Raw genomic sequence first — 17772 nt, 5'->3', positions numbered from 1 at the left:
TTATTAAAACATACATATTCCTCTAAAGTCTAATTTAACAGTTTTTGGTATCACCAAAAATGATGCTGCAAGTCTTTTAAACTACTACTTGGATGCAGCACACCTAAGCATAACACTCTGGATTATAAAAGAGCCAATTATTTCTAAAGGATGATTCTACTTTGCTGAGCATCTTTTCAATCAAAAGGAAAAGCAGACTTTTGATCTTTTTGACCCTTCTGTTTGTCAGAAGCACTGAAGGAACATTTCTCAGTTCCAAGTTTCCTTCATGGCACTGAGTTCTTTAAGTGCTGTAGACAAACAGGAAGAAGTCTGCTGAGCCAAACAAGCAGTGCTGAGACTGAGTACACGGCAAAATATCCCGTATTTCTTTCAGCTCAGGAGAGTTGTGTATGTGTATGTCTCTCTTTTTAATACTCTGATCTATCTCTACCCTAGTCCTGTGGACTAAATGCCCATTAGTAGTTGGAGTTTGTTTTCAGTTTAGTTTCATCCAAAATAAATCCAAGTCACATGCTCTGGGACCATTCTGAAATGAAAAGCACAGTAAATGGGTCCCTCCTTTGAAAGGACATTTTTGATCTGAAGTACTACGCAAAGACATTCTGAAATACATAGATTTCAGGATAAGTAACAGGTAAGCACTTTCCACTCAGTTTGATCTGAGATCACAGAGTATCATGCAGTGATACTCTTGCCACAGATCATGAGGGTAGCACCAGTAGGTCAAGACAAGAAAAACCCCGAAGCTCAGCCAAAAACTATCAATGCCCAATGCACTTTTTACTTCACCTCTAAAAACAAGAATAAAATTGTTACTTCTAATACTCCCTTGTGACTTTGTGCTTTTAAAGAATAAGTCCAATACCATTTGAGGGTTGCTGACAGATGATTCCATAAGACGGACTATTATCACATCCAGGTTTTTCAATAGCTGCTGATTGATGGTTTCTGAGAACAGGCTGTAGAAATACTGTCCATGAGAGAAATTCATCAGGTGGTTCTGGGAGGCTCCTGATAGTGGCACAGATAACACTACTGTGTTCAACAGCAGACTTACTAGCTCCTCACACTGAAAATCAAGGTATAGAGACAAGAGTTATTTCAAGGACATCACATTTCACTAAGAAATTTCTTAGAAAAGCACATGAATTTTTTTTTCAAGATCCCACCCCAAACTTTTTTCTTTTGTTTATTTTAAGGATTGTAACTGGAGAGCCACATCCTACCTGCTCATCAATAGCAAAGGCCAGCTGCAGAAGACTATCAGCTAATCTCTTACTGCTGATGTCCAAGGATGGAAGAGAGATCCTTTCACCACCAGGTGCAATGCCTTTATAAACAACTGAAAGAAGCTTGGAGCCAACTGAGAAATGAGACCCTTCATCCTATGGAAGCCAACAAAGAAGTGACAATCAATAAAAGCTGAAAAAAGGCTTCCAATCCATCTGTACAGTTAATTAAAACACTTGAACTCCAGATAATTTCCTCATAAAGCAATGCAAATATACCATGACAAGACACCTTTCTAACTCGGGGATCAGATTTTAAATAAGACAACCCTATTGTGTATAAAGTTCAGAACAAACTGAAAGTAACTAAAATATGTTTAAAATATTCTGATCCTCCTCCATCTTGTTAGGTTTACTTGACTACAAAAGTAAAATGAACAGCTAAATTAGGATGAATGAGACACAAGAGGCAAACCACACAGCTCCTTGATTATCAATATACTGCAATCACATGTCTAGATTTTGTTGACATAGAGAATGGATAGCACACAGAAATTATATATTTTGTTACTTGTTAGCTTTGCTCAGCCTTGTTACAACCTTATTCAAAAATTCTCAGTCTTTGTGGCTTTTGCATAACCTGTTTCTTCAATTGCCCAAAGTAGAGATTTACTACAATCAGAAACTTAGTGGAAGGAATTCGAGTAGTATAGTCTACATCCTCACACTTCAAACATCTCTATCCTGTTTACCTGTAACTCAGACCCATTCTGATCAGTCAGGAAATATTCCTTTTCTAATTTCCCTCATCACTTTGAATGGTGTCTGTGTAAAAGTTGCTAAAAAATGCCTCCTTTATAGGATAGTTAATCATGATTTTTTGAGCCTTCAATCTTGCAAAGCTCACTTAAAGGAAATTAGAAAATCCACATTCTGATTTCCAGTGTCTGGAGCCAACCAGAGAAAGACTACCATAATTATTGTTGTTCAAGCCTCAGTACTGTGCTACTCAGATTTGCAGAATAACCATAAAACATTTATTTTTGATCCCATTCAACACTAGCTCTTCACTGTTGATCTCATTTTAAACAACTTCATCTGATCTGTTCTCTGTTTTTTATCCTGGTGTTTTACACAGGAAAAGCTCTTTACAATGTACAAATGTTCACTATTATTTTCTGTATTAACAATTACCTGACCATGAAGAACAGAATGAAGCAGTCCAGATTTCTGGAGTTGTTTGCAGGCAGAAAAGACAGCACTAAACCTAACTTGATCCAAACGTGCCTCTGAATTAAACAGATCAACAGAACAAAGGTCCTCAAGGCTAGAGGGGAAAGAGAAGCAATAATATTACATTAGTGCATCCACAGACAACAATATATATACTTCCATTTCTCATGGCGAGGGTTTGTTCTGGACCCATGCTTACCAGAAAGGCCCTACTTACCTCTGCAGGGTGATTCTCTTTTTAAGGCACAGTTTCAAAGATTCCTGATAGGGAGATTTCACCAGAGCCTTCATGAGTCTCACTGAGATATCTGGGAGGTTTTTCATGACTTGCACATCAGCTGTGTTAAAGCCTACGTGTGATGGATCACACACTGTCATCACCACAAGCTCTATAAAGCTTGCATTTAGCAGCTGCTTCTCAAGCACCTAGAAAGAAAAAAAATAAACACAAAAACTTGAAAAATTAGTTCAAATTTCTCTGTTTAATTCTTAACTTACCATTAATCCTATCTCAGATGAAACCAAACATGAAACAGTAACTATTCTTGCTGATTTTATCTATTGAAATATCTGACTTTCAATCATTTATGCTAATGCACAGAAATTAGGTAACAATAAACACAGACATAGTATATATGCTATCACAGCAAACTGCAAGTTAGATCTTTTAAAGCACATAGGCCTGTTTCAGTCTTGACTATAAACCTGTAGTAAATCCTGATGTGCATCTCTGCACACACTATCAGAGATTTGCTCGTGAGACAATCACAGCCTCAGAACTAAACCTGGCAGTGTAAATTTCCTAACAGACTCAATAGGAAGGAGTACAATAACGTAATGTACTTTATAAAGTTAAATATGGCTTATATTGCATCAAATAGAGAGACAAATAGAGAAAGGCAAATAGAGAAACCTGAAAATCTATCTGAATTCAAGAAAGGCAGATTGTGTCAATTCCTTCTGCCTTTTAAGCAGCTACCACACCACCTCCACACATTTAAAGCCATCAGCAATCATACAGGAAATATTCACTGCAAGTACTCCATATACAGAACACATATATTTAACTACACACAAAATTTGTATCCTTAATCCACTACAGATTTCAGAGCCTACCTTCCAGAAATCCTGCTGGCACATTTCCAGGATGACGGTGACAAACTCCATGATGCGGACGATAATGGTGCACTTGCTGTAGTTGTACATGTCCCTTTCCTGAGGGCTGAACATGCTGCCTTTCAAACTGCACCCAAAGCACTGCTCTGCTGCATGGATATCGTGCAAAGCAATTGTGTCAAGGAAGAACTGCACAGCTTCCAAGAACAAGGAACTTTTATTTACACCTAGAAAGAATTACACGAAATTGAAATGATACAGCAGCTCTCAATTAAAAAATACATTGTTTCGTGCTTGGAAGAAACAGTCAAACTGAGGTGACAAACAGAAAGAGGAACAACTCACACTAATGTTTTCTGAAAGCTCTCTGCCAGTTCTAAATATTACCATTCTGGGCAATAGAATAGCAGGACAGTTGTACTTAGTGATCACTCTAGAAATTCACCACTACAAGCATTTATTAACAATGACAATGATTTAGGCTTATGTAATAAAATGCATAAAAACTTTAAATCCCTAGTTTTGAATGACTTAGCCCTATGTTAGCTGCATCCAACAATGATCTTACAGTATTGTTTTAAACCAAGACAGATATAACACTGACAGACAGACCACCTGGAACTTGTACAAGACTATGAAACTGTACTATTGCTGAACTAAAGCATTTTGTTTAGGCTTGCAAGAATAATTGAAAGAAAAACTTTTTGGGAGACCCAGTGGCTACACAAGGTGTTACTATTTCACCTGACCAAAATTCAAACACAGCTTTTGGACCTCATGTAGTTGACACATTAGGACCTGAAGAAAGGTAATATGTAGGGGTCTTCTTTCATTGTTTTCTGATAGCTTCCTCCAGAAATTAATAAAGAGCAGGTAAAAAGCTTTAGAAGGATTTCAAGAAAAATATGAAAAAAAATCTACTGGTTTTGTGGGCTGTACAGAATATTTTTTGAAGATGAGACAGAGTAAAAGAAGTTGCTGGTAAGTGATGACTCAGAAATGCAAGGATGTATTTCTAGGGCTAGATGGAAACATTTTAGGATACACAGTATTTCATGAAACAACTCCCATTCCATTCCAACTGTCACTGGAAAACTTTGGGAGAGTTTGTAAAACCATCTATTCTACGTTCAATTCCAAGTTAAGAACTCATCTTGGGTGGGCTTTGTGTAACACACATGAATGAACCTGATGCAACAGTTAATCACTCACCCTCACCCAACACTTCATAAGGTTTGATCATCTGCAGCTCAAAGAATGTATTGTAGCAATCCAGTGCTGCTAAGAACATGTCCATCCACTGCATGACAGCCTGCAAACTGAAGGGTTCCTGCATGCCACGCAGAGTTGGCCGAGAAAGGATCCCAGATGGACTTCTGGCATCGGTGCCACCTCCTTCAAATTTATTAATGAGAAAAGAAACACCTCTGTTTTTTAGAGTCTCAGCCAGCCAAGAAGATGGAGACCTGTTTCCTGACAAGAAATAAAAACAGAAATATAAATTTCCTAGGAAAAACACATCTCAAACAAGCAAGGAACTAGAAGCAAATGCACTAACAACTTCATAATTTAAACTACGCCTTCTAGCAGAGAAGGTATTGGTTCTGGTTTAGCTTTGGTCACATTCCTAAAATTCCCACATTTCTCTTCCTTCTGTAAGGAAGAGGCCAATTTTTAAGACATTCACAGATCCCCAACAACAAATTTCTCTTTTTTTAGCTGGATACACAACAGCAGTTTTGGGCCTGAAATTAAGTCTGCAATAAAAGCCTCTTCTATGCCCAAAAGCATCCCTCAAACCCTGAGGTTCTCACAGTACTCAATTTGTAACATAAGCAACAACTCAGTTTCTATTTAACAACGCTGAGTACACAGATATTTACTTGTAAATACTACCTTGCATAGAAAACACAGAAGGAAGGCATGCAAAGAATGCAGAAAGCAAAGGTAACAGTGCACTGTGACTGAAATACCTGGTAACAAAGGAACAAATTCATAGAAGAGCTCCATGGCTTTATGCCGGCACTCTGTCTGAGGTCGCCCACACTGCACTAAGAGCCACATGACAACATCCTCAAGGCACACGGATTTAGTAGCTGGGAATCCCCTGCACACAAACATTAGGGATTAACAGTCCTCTTGACATCTACCAAGAAGCAATAGTCTTTCAGTTGAAAAAAATCAAAATGTTCCATGAGCACTGTGAATTCCTGTTATCTAACTACAACCCATCTGCACTACAGGGAAGAGTTCTTCCCTTCTTCAGTTCTTCACTGCTTTCCCTTCTCCTCATTCTACTTGGGATCCCCAAAGCATAGTCCTTGTGGAAAACAATTTTAAATGCAGAAGCAGGTATCTTCCCTTCTTTTTGTAAACTCAAAGAGAAAAATGGAGATTAAATAAGCCTGCAACATTTTTCTCCATCCCCATAATTATCCAGTCTCGTAACTCATCGAATGCCACACCAATGTGACCCAAATCTAAACCCCACTTGCCAGTTTCTTTAAGATCACATGATAATTTAGGTAAAAAGGGCACTAAGGAGTCCAACCTCCTGATCAAATCAGGGTCAGCTAGGTGACTCAGAGCTTCATCCATCCTGATACTGGATCCATTTTTGCTTCTTTTACCTTTTTTGCTTCCTCTCCTTAATTGCTGATCATCCTGTTGCAGTTTGTCCTGCTTCTCCTGACATTTAACAACAGTAAGAAAGGCTTTGGAGGAGTTCCCCCCAAGTGCTTTGTAGCAGCTGTGCTGATGTTATTATATACACTGCTGTGAGGGAAACATGCTCTTCTAGAATTCTCTTCTAGACTTAGATTAAATCTAAATTCCAGCATGTTCCAGCATGGTGAACTAAATCAAGTTCACCATGCTGGAAGAGAGAATCATGCTCCTCTCATATTATGTCCAGTGTTTTCCCACCATTGGTTCAACAGACACATCAGGAGGTCTGTATCAGCAATTGTCACTGGATGAAATTCTCATTCAGAATCCTAAGTATTTAATGGAAGTACTGATAATGTTTCTTGAAATGCAGTATGGAAATAAATGCAAATAGCTGACCGTGGCACCCGCCGCTTTCCTTCCTTGTTCAGAGAAGGTGCTTTATGCTTGATTATGCGCTTCAGGTGATTAAGAGCATCACAGCACTGCTGGGCAGTACCTGTTGGAGAGAGAGAATTGACATCTCTAAAAAAATGCCTGTAATTTGCACTGCAGCCATGGTGCAAGAGACTTATACAGATAATAATGTCTGCCAGCTCCACTACTCTATGCTTCTACAGTAAATTTTTCCAAGGTGCTGAACAAAAATCACAAAACACAGTCAGGTCAGCTTGGCCTGAGCCAAGCCTGAGGCCTTTGGTATAAAACTGTGCATTCTACTTTCTCTTATCATGCCTAGAGAAACTGTAAAATTTTCCCATGTGAGTAATTCCTCTGGGGACACTTCTACCATATCCTGAACTTTTCCTCTGAAAGAAGTTAAGTTCTGTTATGCCAACTTTTGGCTTTGTGTTCTAATTACTATTAATCAATGAAAGACCATGGAAAAAAGGAGAGAAAAGTAGGTTTACTGAAGAATCATTAGTACTGTGAAAGATGGCACAGATTCTTCACACACCTAAATACTGTTGTAAAGAATGACAGGACCATGATGAAAAGGTATCACAAAATAGTGGAAATATTTAATAGAATATATCAAAATGACAATTTTTGGAGCATTTGCTTGTTATATAAGAATAGACTGATTCTCATTAAGCTACATTTTTTTATACCATGTAACTGCAAAACCACAACTCAAATCTTATGCACCACCAGCCTTTTTAGTATTATTACAAAACTGCAAATCATCATAAATATGAAAAGGTTCTTTCTCCTGGGCTCAAAATATTCCACCTTTATACACTGCAAGGAGTATGTTCAAGGAGTCCCCAACTAGATATCAAATGACCTCTCTACTGATAATGAAAAATAATTCTTCCTTTGTTGCAAAAGTAAGCAAATGTACTTTTCTTACAGTTACAGTTTTTCTTTTTTAACCCAAGATTTAACAAAGTAACTTTTTTCTTCATTCCATAGTTAATTAACATAGATCACCTAATGACTTCTCATCTGTATGGGCTAAAGCCAGGCTTTCCACAAAAACAACCAGTGCTTCAAATACGAACTGCTCCACCAGAGAATTTTCTTCCCTTTAAAAAAACAGGAAAAAAACCCCATGAGAAACATGAGTAGAAGAAGCACTAAATGTAAAATCCTAATTAAAACCCACCAAATTAAATACTGCAGAGTTAGACTGCAAAAAAAAATGTTTGCACAAAAAAAGTATATCTAAACCAGTTTAAAAAATAGCAGTGAAATTTGCTGAGCATCCTGAAAAGGCTAAAAATTTCTTATAAACTTGTGAAGAAAAATTATTTTACACATTTCACACAGACAGAAAGCCCAAACAACACAGTTATTATTAAAAATAAGCTGAGTGACTGAATTTTACAGCTATCACCTACATTACCAGAAGGAGTGTCAGTGGATGACTATTCGAGCTGTACAATTAACGCTTTATCTCAATGAACCTTTAGGCCAAGTTAGTTACTCTTTCAAGTTCTGCTTGCTCACCTGAATTCTCTGTAGATACTGTTAAAAGCAAGTGCTGCACCCAGCCTCTTGAAAGCACTGGGGTGAAGTGCAAGACTGTACAACCGTTTAAAAAGAGACTTGGTGTTTGCTGGGCTTTCCTCCTGCTGTCTTGGTGTTGTCTGCTTGATAGACCATTTCAAAAATTCTCGTATGCACTGACCACAGAAATCTCTCAAAGTGCTGTCAACTGGATCCACTATGCCACTCTGAAATTACACAAGGTTATTTCATCTCAAGAACAAGAAAAACCCCTGCCATTGTCTCCATGCAGTGTTATAGCAACTTATCTACACTGCATTATTTGCAAATTAAAAAACTGTATTCACAGTTTACCAGAAATTAACAAAGTTCAAAATTGCTATTGTCCAAGGGAAGGGCAGAACTTTCAGACCTCACAGTGCTGAATTACAGTTCAAAGATCTGGATTTCTATTCCTGTCTCAGCTATCAGTGTAGGAGTCTTGTCTAAGTCACTTCATTTTCTGATGGGTGTGCTTCCTCTGTGTTAGAAGTTGTGTGACTACACTGACCTTCATTAAAAAATGTACTCCAATCCTCTTGACCTACCTTGCCTCCAACCACTTCTGTACAGTGCAAAAGCTAGTTTTAAATGCAAGACTTTTGCACCTGGTGAAGGCAAAGATACTTAGAGAAAAATCAAGCACACAACAAAGGCATTCCAAAGGATGAATGGTGAATGTGCTTCAGTTGCTCCTAGCTCACCCTGATGATAAAGAGTGTTTCATTTATCTGAAGATGATATACCTACATTTTGAGAATACCAAAGAAAGAGAAATCCATCATCAAAATCTCTGTTAAGAAATATGAAATGATTACTAGAAAGTAAATTAAAAACCAACCATTTTCTTTCTTTCAAATAGTTAAGGGGCCATGCTATCTGCTCATGTGTTCCTGGTCACTTCAGCAGTAAAATGATGCTAGTTAAAAATGAAGTCACATGGCACAGAGAAAAGAGAGGAAAGACTTATGACCTACCAGGATAGCTTCCAGGAATGCCACTGTATCTTGACTCTCAAATTTTTTGTTGTTGGTAAACCAGTGAATGAGTTGCATGACTAAAGGTTCATACAACTGTCTTGCCACCTGAAAACAGCAAACGTTAACTACATGTCTAGGATTAACACATTTCCATGATACTTTGCTATTAATATGTAAGAAAAAAACCAGTACTCTGAAAAATAGCCTATAAAATGAATTACCAATTTCATATTGCATTCTCATATTAAGGATCAAAAAAAACCCAGACAATTAAAATGGATTAGATCCTTTCTATTCAGCTAGTCTCAATGACCTCCAAGCTTACTTTCTGTAATATCTTTTGAGACAAAGAGCATTGCATGCCACAGACTGTTGTGCCAATGCACAGTCAGGGAAACAGGGATGTTTGTTTCTTAATCTATATTGGGATCTAAAAATCTATCTTTACCATTAATTTAACTAATCTAAATTTAATCTAATTTTAATCTAAATAAATCCTGGATTTCAACAATTCTACCTGTAAGTCAACCTGATTGAATACTGTCATACTATAGCATGAAGGGAAGAAACACTAAATGCACTTATTGATGCATATACACACGCTTCAAGTGCAGTGCCCGTGGCTTGGACCAATCCAGACATCATTTACCTACGGTTTATGTTCAGCCACACACCAGAAAAAGAGTTTTCACCTAAACTGGTAACTTCTGTCTATCTTAATAGAATATAAAATCCCTTTGATCTAAAAACAGATATGGATGCCAGGGTCCAAACAGCAGTCTCAAAAGGCATAAAACCCTGTAATTTCAGTGGAGATGAAACTATGTGTCTGTTCTGTTTTGTGCAAAGGAGGAGAAACACCAAGTTCAAATGTTTGAATGAAATGTATCAACTGTAGGTATCAAAGAGGCAGCTACAAATTCTCTCCCAAATGTTTTTCCCATGATTGTAGCTTTGCACACTCAATATCAAAATCATCAACTTCACCTCCAATTAACGTATCACTGAAACACTACAGAAATTAAAAATGGTGATAAAGAGGGTTACTGCCACAAACTCCCTGAGTGAACCATGAAACCTGAATCTCTCTTGTACACTCCTCTGAGGTACTCTGAACTACACTGCATTATACAAGTATTTGAAACCAGTATCTGAAAAGGTTTCGACCCCACTCCCATGGACGATCCATTCCCTAGAATGGAATAGAATTTCAGCCTACAAAATACTCCACATGTGGAGAAAAAAAATCCCAAACCAGCATGTTAGGAAAACTTCTAAATAAAACGATTCATTAATGCCCACACTAAAGAGTATCTGAACAAGCCAAAATTTGTACAAATCAATCTGCTTACCTGGTCTATGTCACAAGCAAGACGAAGCAGTACTGGAAATACTCGCCGATGTAAATGGTACATAGGTGGGGGACCCTGACGTCCTTCTGGCATCTGAGAGGCTTTCCCCAACATATATGTAACTATGCCATGTAGCAGCTCACATGCTGCAACCTGAAATTTAAAAATCCCTTTGGTTATGCTTTAATTACTTTCACAGAGAAGAATAAATTGTTGGCAGGAGAGAATGAGTCACATGAAAGGGTGTACTTGAGAAATCACACCTATGCTAAATCACCATTCCAGGAACAGATCATGACCATGGAAATAATTTACACACATTCTAACTGGTCTTTTTCCTAATATTTTAGTCTCTCTCATGGGCAGTCACATATCAGGTGGAGAAAGTTTATCATCAGATAAGTCACCCATAGTGTTTTTAAGGATAACTCTAGTCTGGACTCGTTTTGGGTATTAACATCCCAATCTACCACAGCACCAAAATATTTGCTTAAGTGCTCTGCTGGATTGAGCCCACAAGTTCATAGACTTGAGAAGGAGGCCAAACAACACTAGCTTAAAAAGATCCACTTATTTAAAATATTCATTTTTATGTTATATCAAGCACAATGCTGTCTAACAGAGCTTACAGCAATTTCTGCTCTTAGCTTCTAAACACTAAGAATGGTGTAATCATGAAAGGGCACCAAAGAAGCATTTGCTACCTATGAATTAATTAAAACAGTCGGCAGCAGCAAGGAAGACACTTTATCAATTTTATCGGCTAGCATAAAATAAGATGTAGAAAAAAAAATCCATACTTTTGTTTGCCTGTCACTTGCAGAAAGAGCCAGTTCAGTCACATGAGGCAAAAATAGATCCAAGTAGATGACAGGCTTCATATCTGCAAATGGTACAGCAAAGCTCAGGCGCTTCTCAGTGTCCCAGGATACACATTTCTTCATCATCTCTTCTGCAGAGGTAGCTGAAGCATTTGGAAGATGAAAACAAGCTTAATACCATATACAGAGAGCAAGCATTTACTTAGTTCAGTCAAAAAAATCTGTAGACTTCCAGCTTCAGTTAGATTGCCATGCAGTGTTAATGTTTTATAAACTACTGAAAAAATAGTAGCCAGTGTTTCAGTGAGCACTGCAGCAGTCTCCAGTTTCAATACAGGTTAAGTTTGGAGACAAATAAATCCAGAAGATATTGAATCACACTTGATCTAAAATACTTCTGTAAGACATCCAATATAATGCATTTGTCTTCTAATGTTACAGAATGCTCTTGAAGGTCAAGCAGGCAAGAAGATCCAACGTACTGAGTCCTGCAATTGCATAGAAAATTCCTACATTTACAGCCATTTATAGCTATCTCCTCCAAGGAAAACTGGTATACTTACTCCTTTCTCTCCCTGTATTCCCATATTTGTAAATTTGGTTAACAGAATCTGATCACACTTTGTATTTAATTTCCATTGAATAAGGCTACTTTCCCCCAGTATTTTTGAGTAACGGAGAAGTACTTGGCAGAAAGAAAGTTGATTTTTTTAATTGATTGAAAGGCAGACAAAACAAACAGAAGCATGCAAAGAAAGGGAAATAAATGAATAATACTACATTAATTTTCAGATTAACTGAATTTTGTGCAGAATTTATCCCTTGAATTTCATGGTCAGGGACTTACACTGTTGTTTTCCATTTTTATTAGACTGTATGATATTTAGTATTTAAATGATAATGCTTGTTCATGGACTGCACGGAGAAAGTGAGAAAATGTCTTTCTTTGAGGAGTACCCAAATGGAACTCTACTGTCCACACATACTAAAGGCATGATGTATCTTAAACTCATAAGTGAAGAAGTAAGCATGTTGAGATTTACACAATTCATGACTGCAGTTCTTAAATACTGAGAACAGTACTAGAGGTAGAAATAATACTAAGTAGCTACAAACTGGGGCAAAGTTTTAAAATGGCTTTGCAGACAGAGGGTGAAGGGTGGAATATACTTATATACTCAGAAACAGTTTTTTCTTTCAACTGTAGTTTCCTAAAAACTTCCCCTACTTCATATGAAGTTGGTGAATACTTTTGCTCTACTAAACTCCAGAACTGAATAAAAGTAATTTTGTTAAAATGAAAGCAACAAAAACAGGTATATGAAAGTGATGTTGAGGCCTTAATGAAATCTGCTTTCAAGAGAAACAGCAGAGGCATTTAAATATTTTTGACAGGATACTCACCTGTAATTAAGTTGTGATTAATCTGCCCTCCCAAAGATCCAAGAAGGCGTGCCACTCTAGTCCTTACTGCTTCCAAGGAGGGACTATTATCCTAAATAATTCAACAGATTAATATCAGTGAAAGAACAGTTACTTCTATATAGAAGTAATTTGGTTTACAGAGTAAATGAAGGTCTCATGGCTCATATTAAATACAGATGAAGAAGGTAAAATGAAACCAAGAGGAGAAGAATTGCATCAAACAAGTGAGGAGCTTTGGTTTAGTAAACAAAAGAGGGCAAGGCTGGAAAGCATTTTCATTGCATTTTGTGAGCTCCCAGTTACCATTTCCAAAGTAAAATTTTATTATCACAGATAACACATACCTACAAAATGACATAACACTGCAAAAAGCAGAAACAAATCTGAAGAAAACAAAAATTGCACTTTTCACTTGCTTTAATTCCAGAACTTAAAGTTTAGATCCTATACCTATATAGAATCACAGGATCATTTAGATTAGAAAAGACCTCTAAAGTCATCAAGTCCAACCATTAACCCAGCCCTGCCTTGCTCATCACCAAACCATGTCCTCAAGGGACACACCCACATGTTTTTGAACACCTCAGGAATGGTGATTCTACTGCTTACCTGTGTAGCCTGCTCCAATGCTTGACAACATCTTTTCTGAAATTATTTTTCCAAATATCCAATCTAAAGCTCCTCTGGCAAAACCTGAGGCCACTTGCTCTTGTCCTATTGCTGGTTACACCTGAGAGACCGACGCCCACCTAGCTACAACCTCCTTTTAGATAGCTGTAAAGAACAATACGGTCTCCCTTGAGCCTCCTTTCTCCAGACTAAGCAGTGCCTCTCTCAGGAAACTGATTTTCAGAAGCAGCCTCTATGGGACATAAAACTAACTCATTTTGTTTCATAGCATCACAGAATGCTATGGTTGGAAGGGGCTGCTGGTGGTCATCTGGTCCAACATCCTTTCTCAAGCAGGGTCATCCTAGAGCACAGGCACAGGATTGTATCCAGACTGTTCTAGAATACCTCAGTGAGGGATACTCCATAACTTCTCTGAGAAATCTGTCCCAGTGCTCATTCACTACACAATAAAGAAGTTCTTCCTCGTATTAGATGGAACTTCCTGAGCATCAGTTTCTGCCCATTGCCTCTTGTTCTATTGCTTGGCACCACCGAGAAGAGCCTGGTCCCATCCTCTTGTCACCCTCCCTTCAGATACTGATAGATATTGATGAGGTCTCCTCTCAGTTTTCAGTTCTCCAGGTCAAACAGGCTGAAATCCCTTAGTCTTTCCTCATAAGAGATGCTCCAGTCCTTTAATCATTTTTGCAGCTCTCCACTGGACTCACTCCAGGAGCATCATATGTTTAAAGACAAGCACGTTGAACAGACTTCTGTATATAGGAGTAACTAATAATGCCACACCTTAAAGAAGGTTTATTCCAAGTTTGTGTACTGAAATATAAAAATAAAACTATATTTACATCTGAGAGGCTACTGGACAAAGTAATACGTTGGCCTTCAAAGCTTGTCCACAAGACAATTGAAAATCCCTCAAATGCCTAAACATTCACAAAACTATATTGCATACTGCAAAGCGGCTAAGCTGGCACCTGATTTTGGGTGTTGGGAGTTAGAGTTTTGTTGCCATAATCTATCAGTCTAGCAGTGATACTGACTTACAAGATTTCTTCAGTCCTCCTTCCCTGCTTAACTCCCATCCTCACCCTTGAATATGACATCTTTCCAGCTGTACTGATGTAACAGCTTCTTGAGCCACACTGTAGAATGGAATTCACTAAACTCATTTAAGGCAGAACTAGGTCTCATAAAAAAAAGTATGTATGCAAGAAAGGGAAAGAAGCAGTGGGAAGACAGGATTAACATTTAACTCTAAAGAGAAAGAGGGTTCTTACCCCTGAAAAAGTCTTTGCTTTTCTTATACGCTGTATCACAACTTTATTACGTCCTTTTTGGGTTGCTTGAGAAAGTTTCCTCACCTCCCAGTTATTCTGGGATTCAACTGATGAACAAAAAATACAGCATATCAACACCAGTTTATTGTACCAGCATCTCACTGGTACCCACTCATAGTTTCATTTAAAAAAAAACCATTCTTGTTTTGCCCATTTTTATTTTTAAAATGTGACAATTATTCTTTCATTTAAAACTTCTATTAAGGAAAATAAGGCTCTTAATAAAACTAAGCTAATTTAAGCAAAAAAAAGGACATTTCACACAGAAGTAATAAATAAAATGGCAATGATTACTGATTGTTCAGCAAAAGCAAATAAATCCTAGTTTAAGAAAAAAGTGCACTTAGGGTGTAAAGGAAGTTATGATGTTCCAAACAGAAAGTGCACAATATAAATAAAAGGTATGGCATGTCCACATCTTTATAAAAAAGTTATTTTCCTCTTCCTTAAGACTAGCAATTTTTTTGCATGTATGTACCTGTAGATGTAGAGCTTTTCAAATAACCATCAAGAAGAGGCAGGACATCCTTGTAATAAGGTTGCATCATATGTCTGGGGATGTGAGCTGACCAGTCCTCCAAAGCATCCAGGCCCAGATCAGCCATGGGGGTACAGCTAAGGCCCAGCTTAAATGCGTTCTAAGTGTCAAATACAAAACTATCAGCCTTTCACATTGATTGACTAGTGTTACTTAATGGGAAAAGAGACAAATTTAAAAGCATTTGGTGTACATCTCCCTTTGCAATAACTTCGTTTAGCATCTCCCTCAAGATCAGCACAGGAGATGTTTATATCGCAACACAGCCACTAAGAGTCTGCTTAGTGCAAAAGTAAACCCCAACCATTTACTTTTTATCCAAAGAGTCAAGTAATTTGTATTCTGTCTTACTGAAGACTGTAGAGAGCTCAACAGTAACCTTAATACTGGCTTTGCTATAGAATGTTCGTGCATATCCTAGGGATGTACAACTCTTAGCTGTACATCACTTTGACTCACCTGCAGTGCAGGAATATATGCCTTGATATCAAGCATGATGATGTCATGTGGTAAAGAGAGCAAAAAAATCAGACAAGATGCCAACAACTCATCTTTATACTGTTTCATTTTTGCTGCAACCTAAAATTCAGATAAACAGATTGAGAACAAGCATAAACCTTTTGAAATCTTGACTTAACTGTATCAATACACATGTAAAATAAAAAAGCCAAAACTAATACTGGAATCTCATTCACCTGCAGACAGTTACCAGAAGTATTTATACTGCTATTTCTCAATTGCATATGAACTGGTGACCAATATACCTCTTCTGACATTAAGTAAAAGACAGAAAAAGATCTTAAAACCCCACTATGTTGCACAGCTCAAAAAGCAAGAATACTTCTACTGTATATGTAAGACTCCTCACATAATAAAATTTTGATTGGATCACATACATTTATATTCAGACTAAGAAAGTTAGTGAGCAAAATTCCTTACCTCTTTCCCAAACTTTACAAAGAGTGCAAAGCAAGAGCTCTTTTCTGGGTCTTCGGGACATCTTCTGAGGCTCCTTGGACTGACTCCCTACCAAACAGAAGCCACAAGTCAGTGCTATTAAAAAGCACGTAGCACATATACAAACCACAAGTTCAACACAGAATACACACATCATACTGTCCAATACAAAACTGGGGCCAGTGAAGACTTCAAATGTATCTTTGATCTTTCAAAGGTTAGAAATTAACATTAATATGGTTCACTGAGGGTCAACTTTTTTGAATATATTAAATATTATGAAAATAAACAAGAGATATATAACTGCAAAGTAACTTTTCAATAGTTTGATTTTCTCCACTTATGCAACAAACCATAAAAACCCAAACTTCCTAACAGTGGATGTCCAGCTGGCAAGAATGCTGGTGTAATGAAACAATTACAAGTGTGCACAGTACAAGCATCTACACCAATGAGTTTCCAAATGGGCTTCACTTGGTGCCAGCAGCAGCAGCTGCAGGGACAGCTCTGGGCTCTATTGGGCTACACACCCACATGCTTTAGCCAAATAGCTTCCATATCACAAACACTGCATCCACCAACAGGGCATCATATTCCCTGTGGAAATCACTGAGTGGAACAGGAGTATACTCCAGAAGTTGAGTAATTACCCATACTCTGCTTTTATGGTTAGATTGTTTCTATCCAAAAAATCTTTTATACCACCTGCACTGCAAGGGTACCTCCCATCTCTCTGTTCACCCAGCTCAGGATTTTGCAAAGAGAACTGGAACAGGCTGCCCTAGGGAGGTCGTGGACTCTCCCTCTCTGAGGACATTCCAAACCCACCTTGGTGAGTTCCTGTGTCACCTGCTCTAGGTGACACTACCCTGGCGGAGGACTTGGACTGGATGAATTCCAGAGATCCCTTCCAACCTTAACAATTCAGAGATTCTGTGATTACACATGGATGGTGTCTCTTCAGAAGCTGGGCTTCTAGTCTAAATTTTGACTTTTAATGTGCTTCTAACTATGGACGCCTTGGAAGCTATGAACATTTGAAACAACCCAGTCAGTAACAGTTTCAATGAACTGTTTTTCACAGGGAATAAAGTACTGTACATAAAGAATGGTACAGTCATTAAGATAACGTTACCCCTCCACTGGGTAAAAGATCTCACCTCAAAGTATTTTATCCTCTTGGCAATTTTCATTGTAACTGAGAGCAGCTTATAGAATCCACTAATAAGAGGTAGTCTTGTTGAATGTGTAACAAGCTCATAACCAAAGGAATATACCCAAGGGTGAAAGTATTCCACATGTTTCTCTGGAAGTATCTCTCTAAAACCAAAGCACAGAAAACACAGGAGAAAAAAAACCAAAAAAGTTATCAAATACAATGTTTTATTTAAAAAAACCCTTTAATCTCAGTACAAGAAAGAAATATTGCTGTAATAGAGCAGCTCCAAAGACAGACGGAGAATAAATACATACTGCCTTCTGAATCAAGCAC

At 37.8% G+C, this 17772-nt stretch overlaps 1 protein-coding gene across 2 annotated transcripts in view; it reads right to left on the bottom strand.

Annotated features, from left to right (window-relative positions):
- Positions 1-17772, bottom strand: part of PRKDC (protein kinase, DNA-activated, catalytic subunit) — an 81812-nt gene that overhangs the window by 49571 nt on the left and 14469 nt on the right. The window contains exons 18-36 of one of the 2 annotated variants that reach the window (XM_063394508.1): positions 17441-17600; positions 16263-16349; positions 15783-15902; positions 15264-15423; positions 14726-14832; positions 12798-12888; positions 11373-11536; positions 10573-10725; positions 9218-9325; positions 8202-8428; positions 7683-7777; positions 6648-6747; positions 5555-5688; positions 4794-5054; positions 3582-3808; positions 2683-2891; positions 2427-2559; positions 1230-1388; positions 869-1072 (exon numbers count right to left, since the gene is read on the bottom strand). In XM_063394508.1, the coding sequence (XP_063250578.1) occupies positions 869-1072; positions 1230-1388; positions 2427-2559; positions 2683-2891; positions 3582-3808; positions 4794-5054; positions 5555-5688; positions 6648-6747; positions 7683-7777; positions 8202-8428; positions 9218-9325; positions 10573-10725; positions 11373-11536; positions 12798-12888; positions 14726-14832; positions 15264-15423; positions 15783-15902; positions 16263-16349; positions 17441-17600 (2899 nt within the window). Of the gene's footprint in view, positions 1-868; positions 1073-1229; positions 1389-2426; positions 2560-2682; positions 2892-3581; positions 3809-4793; positions 5055-5554; positions 5689-6647; positions 6748-7682; positions 7778-8201; positions 8429-9217; positions 9326-10572; positions 10726-11372; positions 11537-12797; positions 12889-14725; positions 14833-15263; positions 15424-15782; positions 15903-16262; positions 16350-17440; positions 17601-17772 lie in introns of those variants that run through there. The other variant, XM_063394500.1, reaches the window with a different exon arrangement.

This window comes from Prinia subflava, chromosome 1, assembly GCF_021018805.1.
Source record: "Prinia subflava isolate CZ2003 ecotype Zambia chromosome 1, Cam_Psub_1.2, whole genome shotgun sequence".
NCBI lineage: Eukaryota > Metazoa > Chordata > Aves > Passeriformes > Cisticolidae > Prinia > Prinia subflava.
Note: the sequence above shows the minus strand (reverse complement) of the source record. Positions and strands in the feature narration are given on the sequence as shown.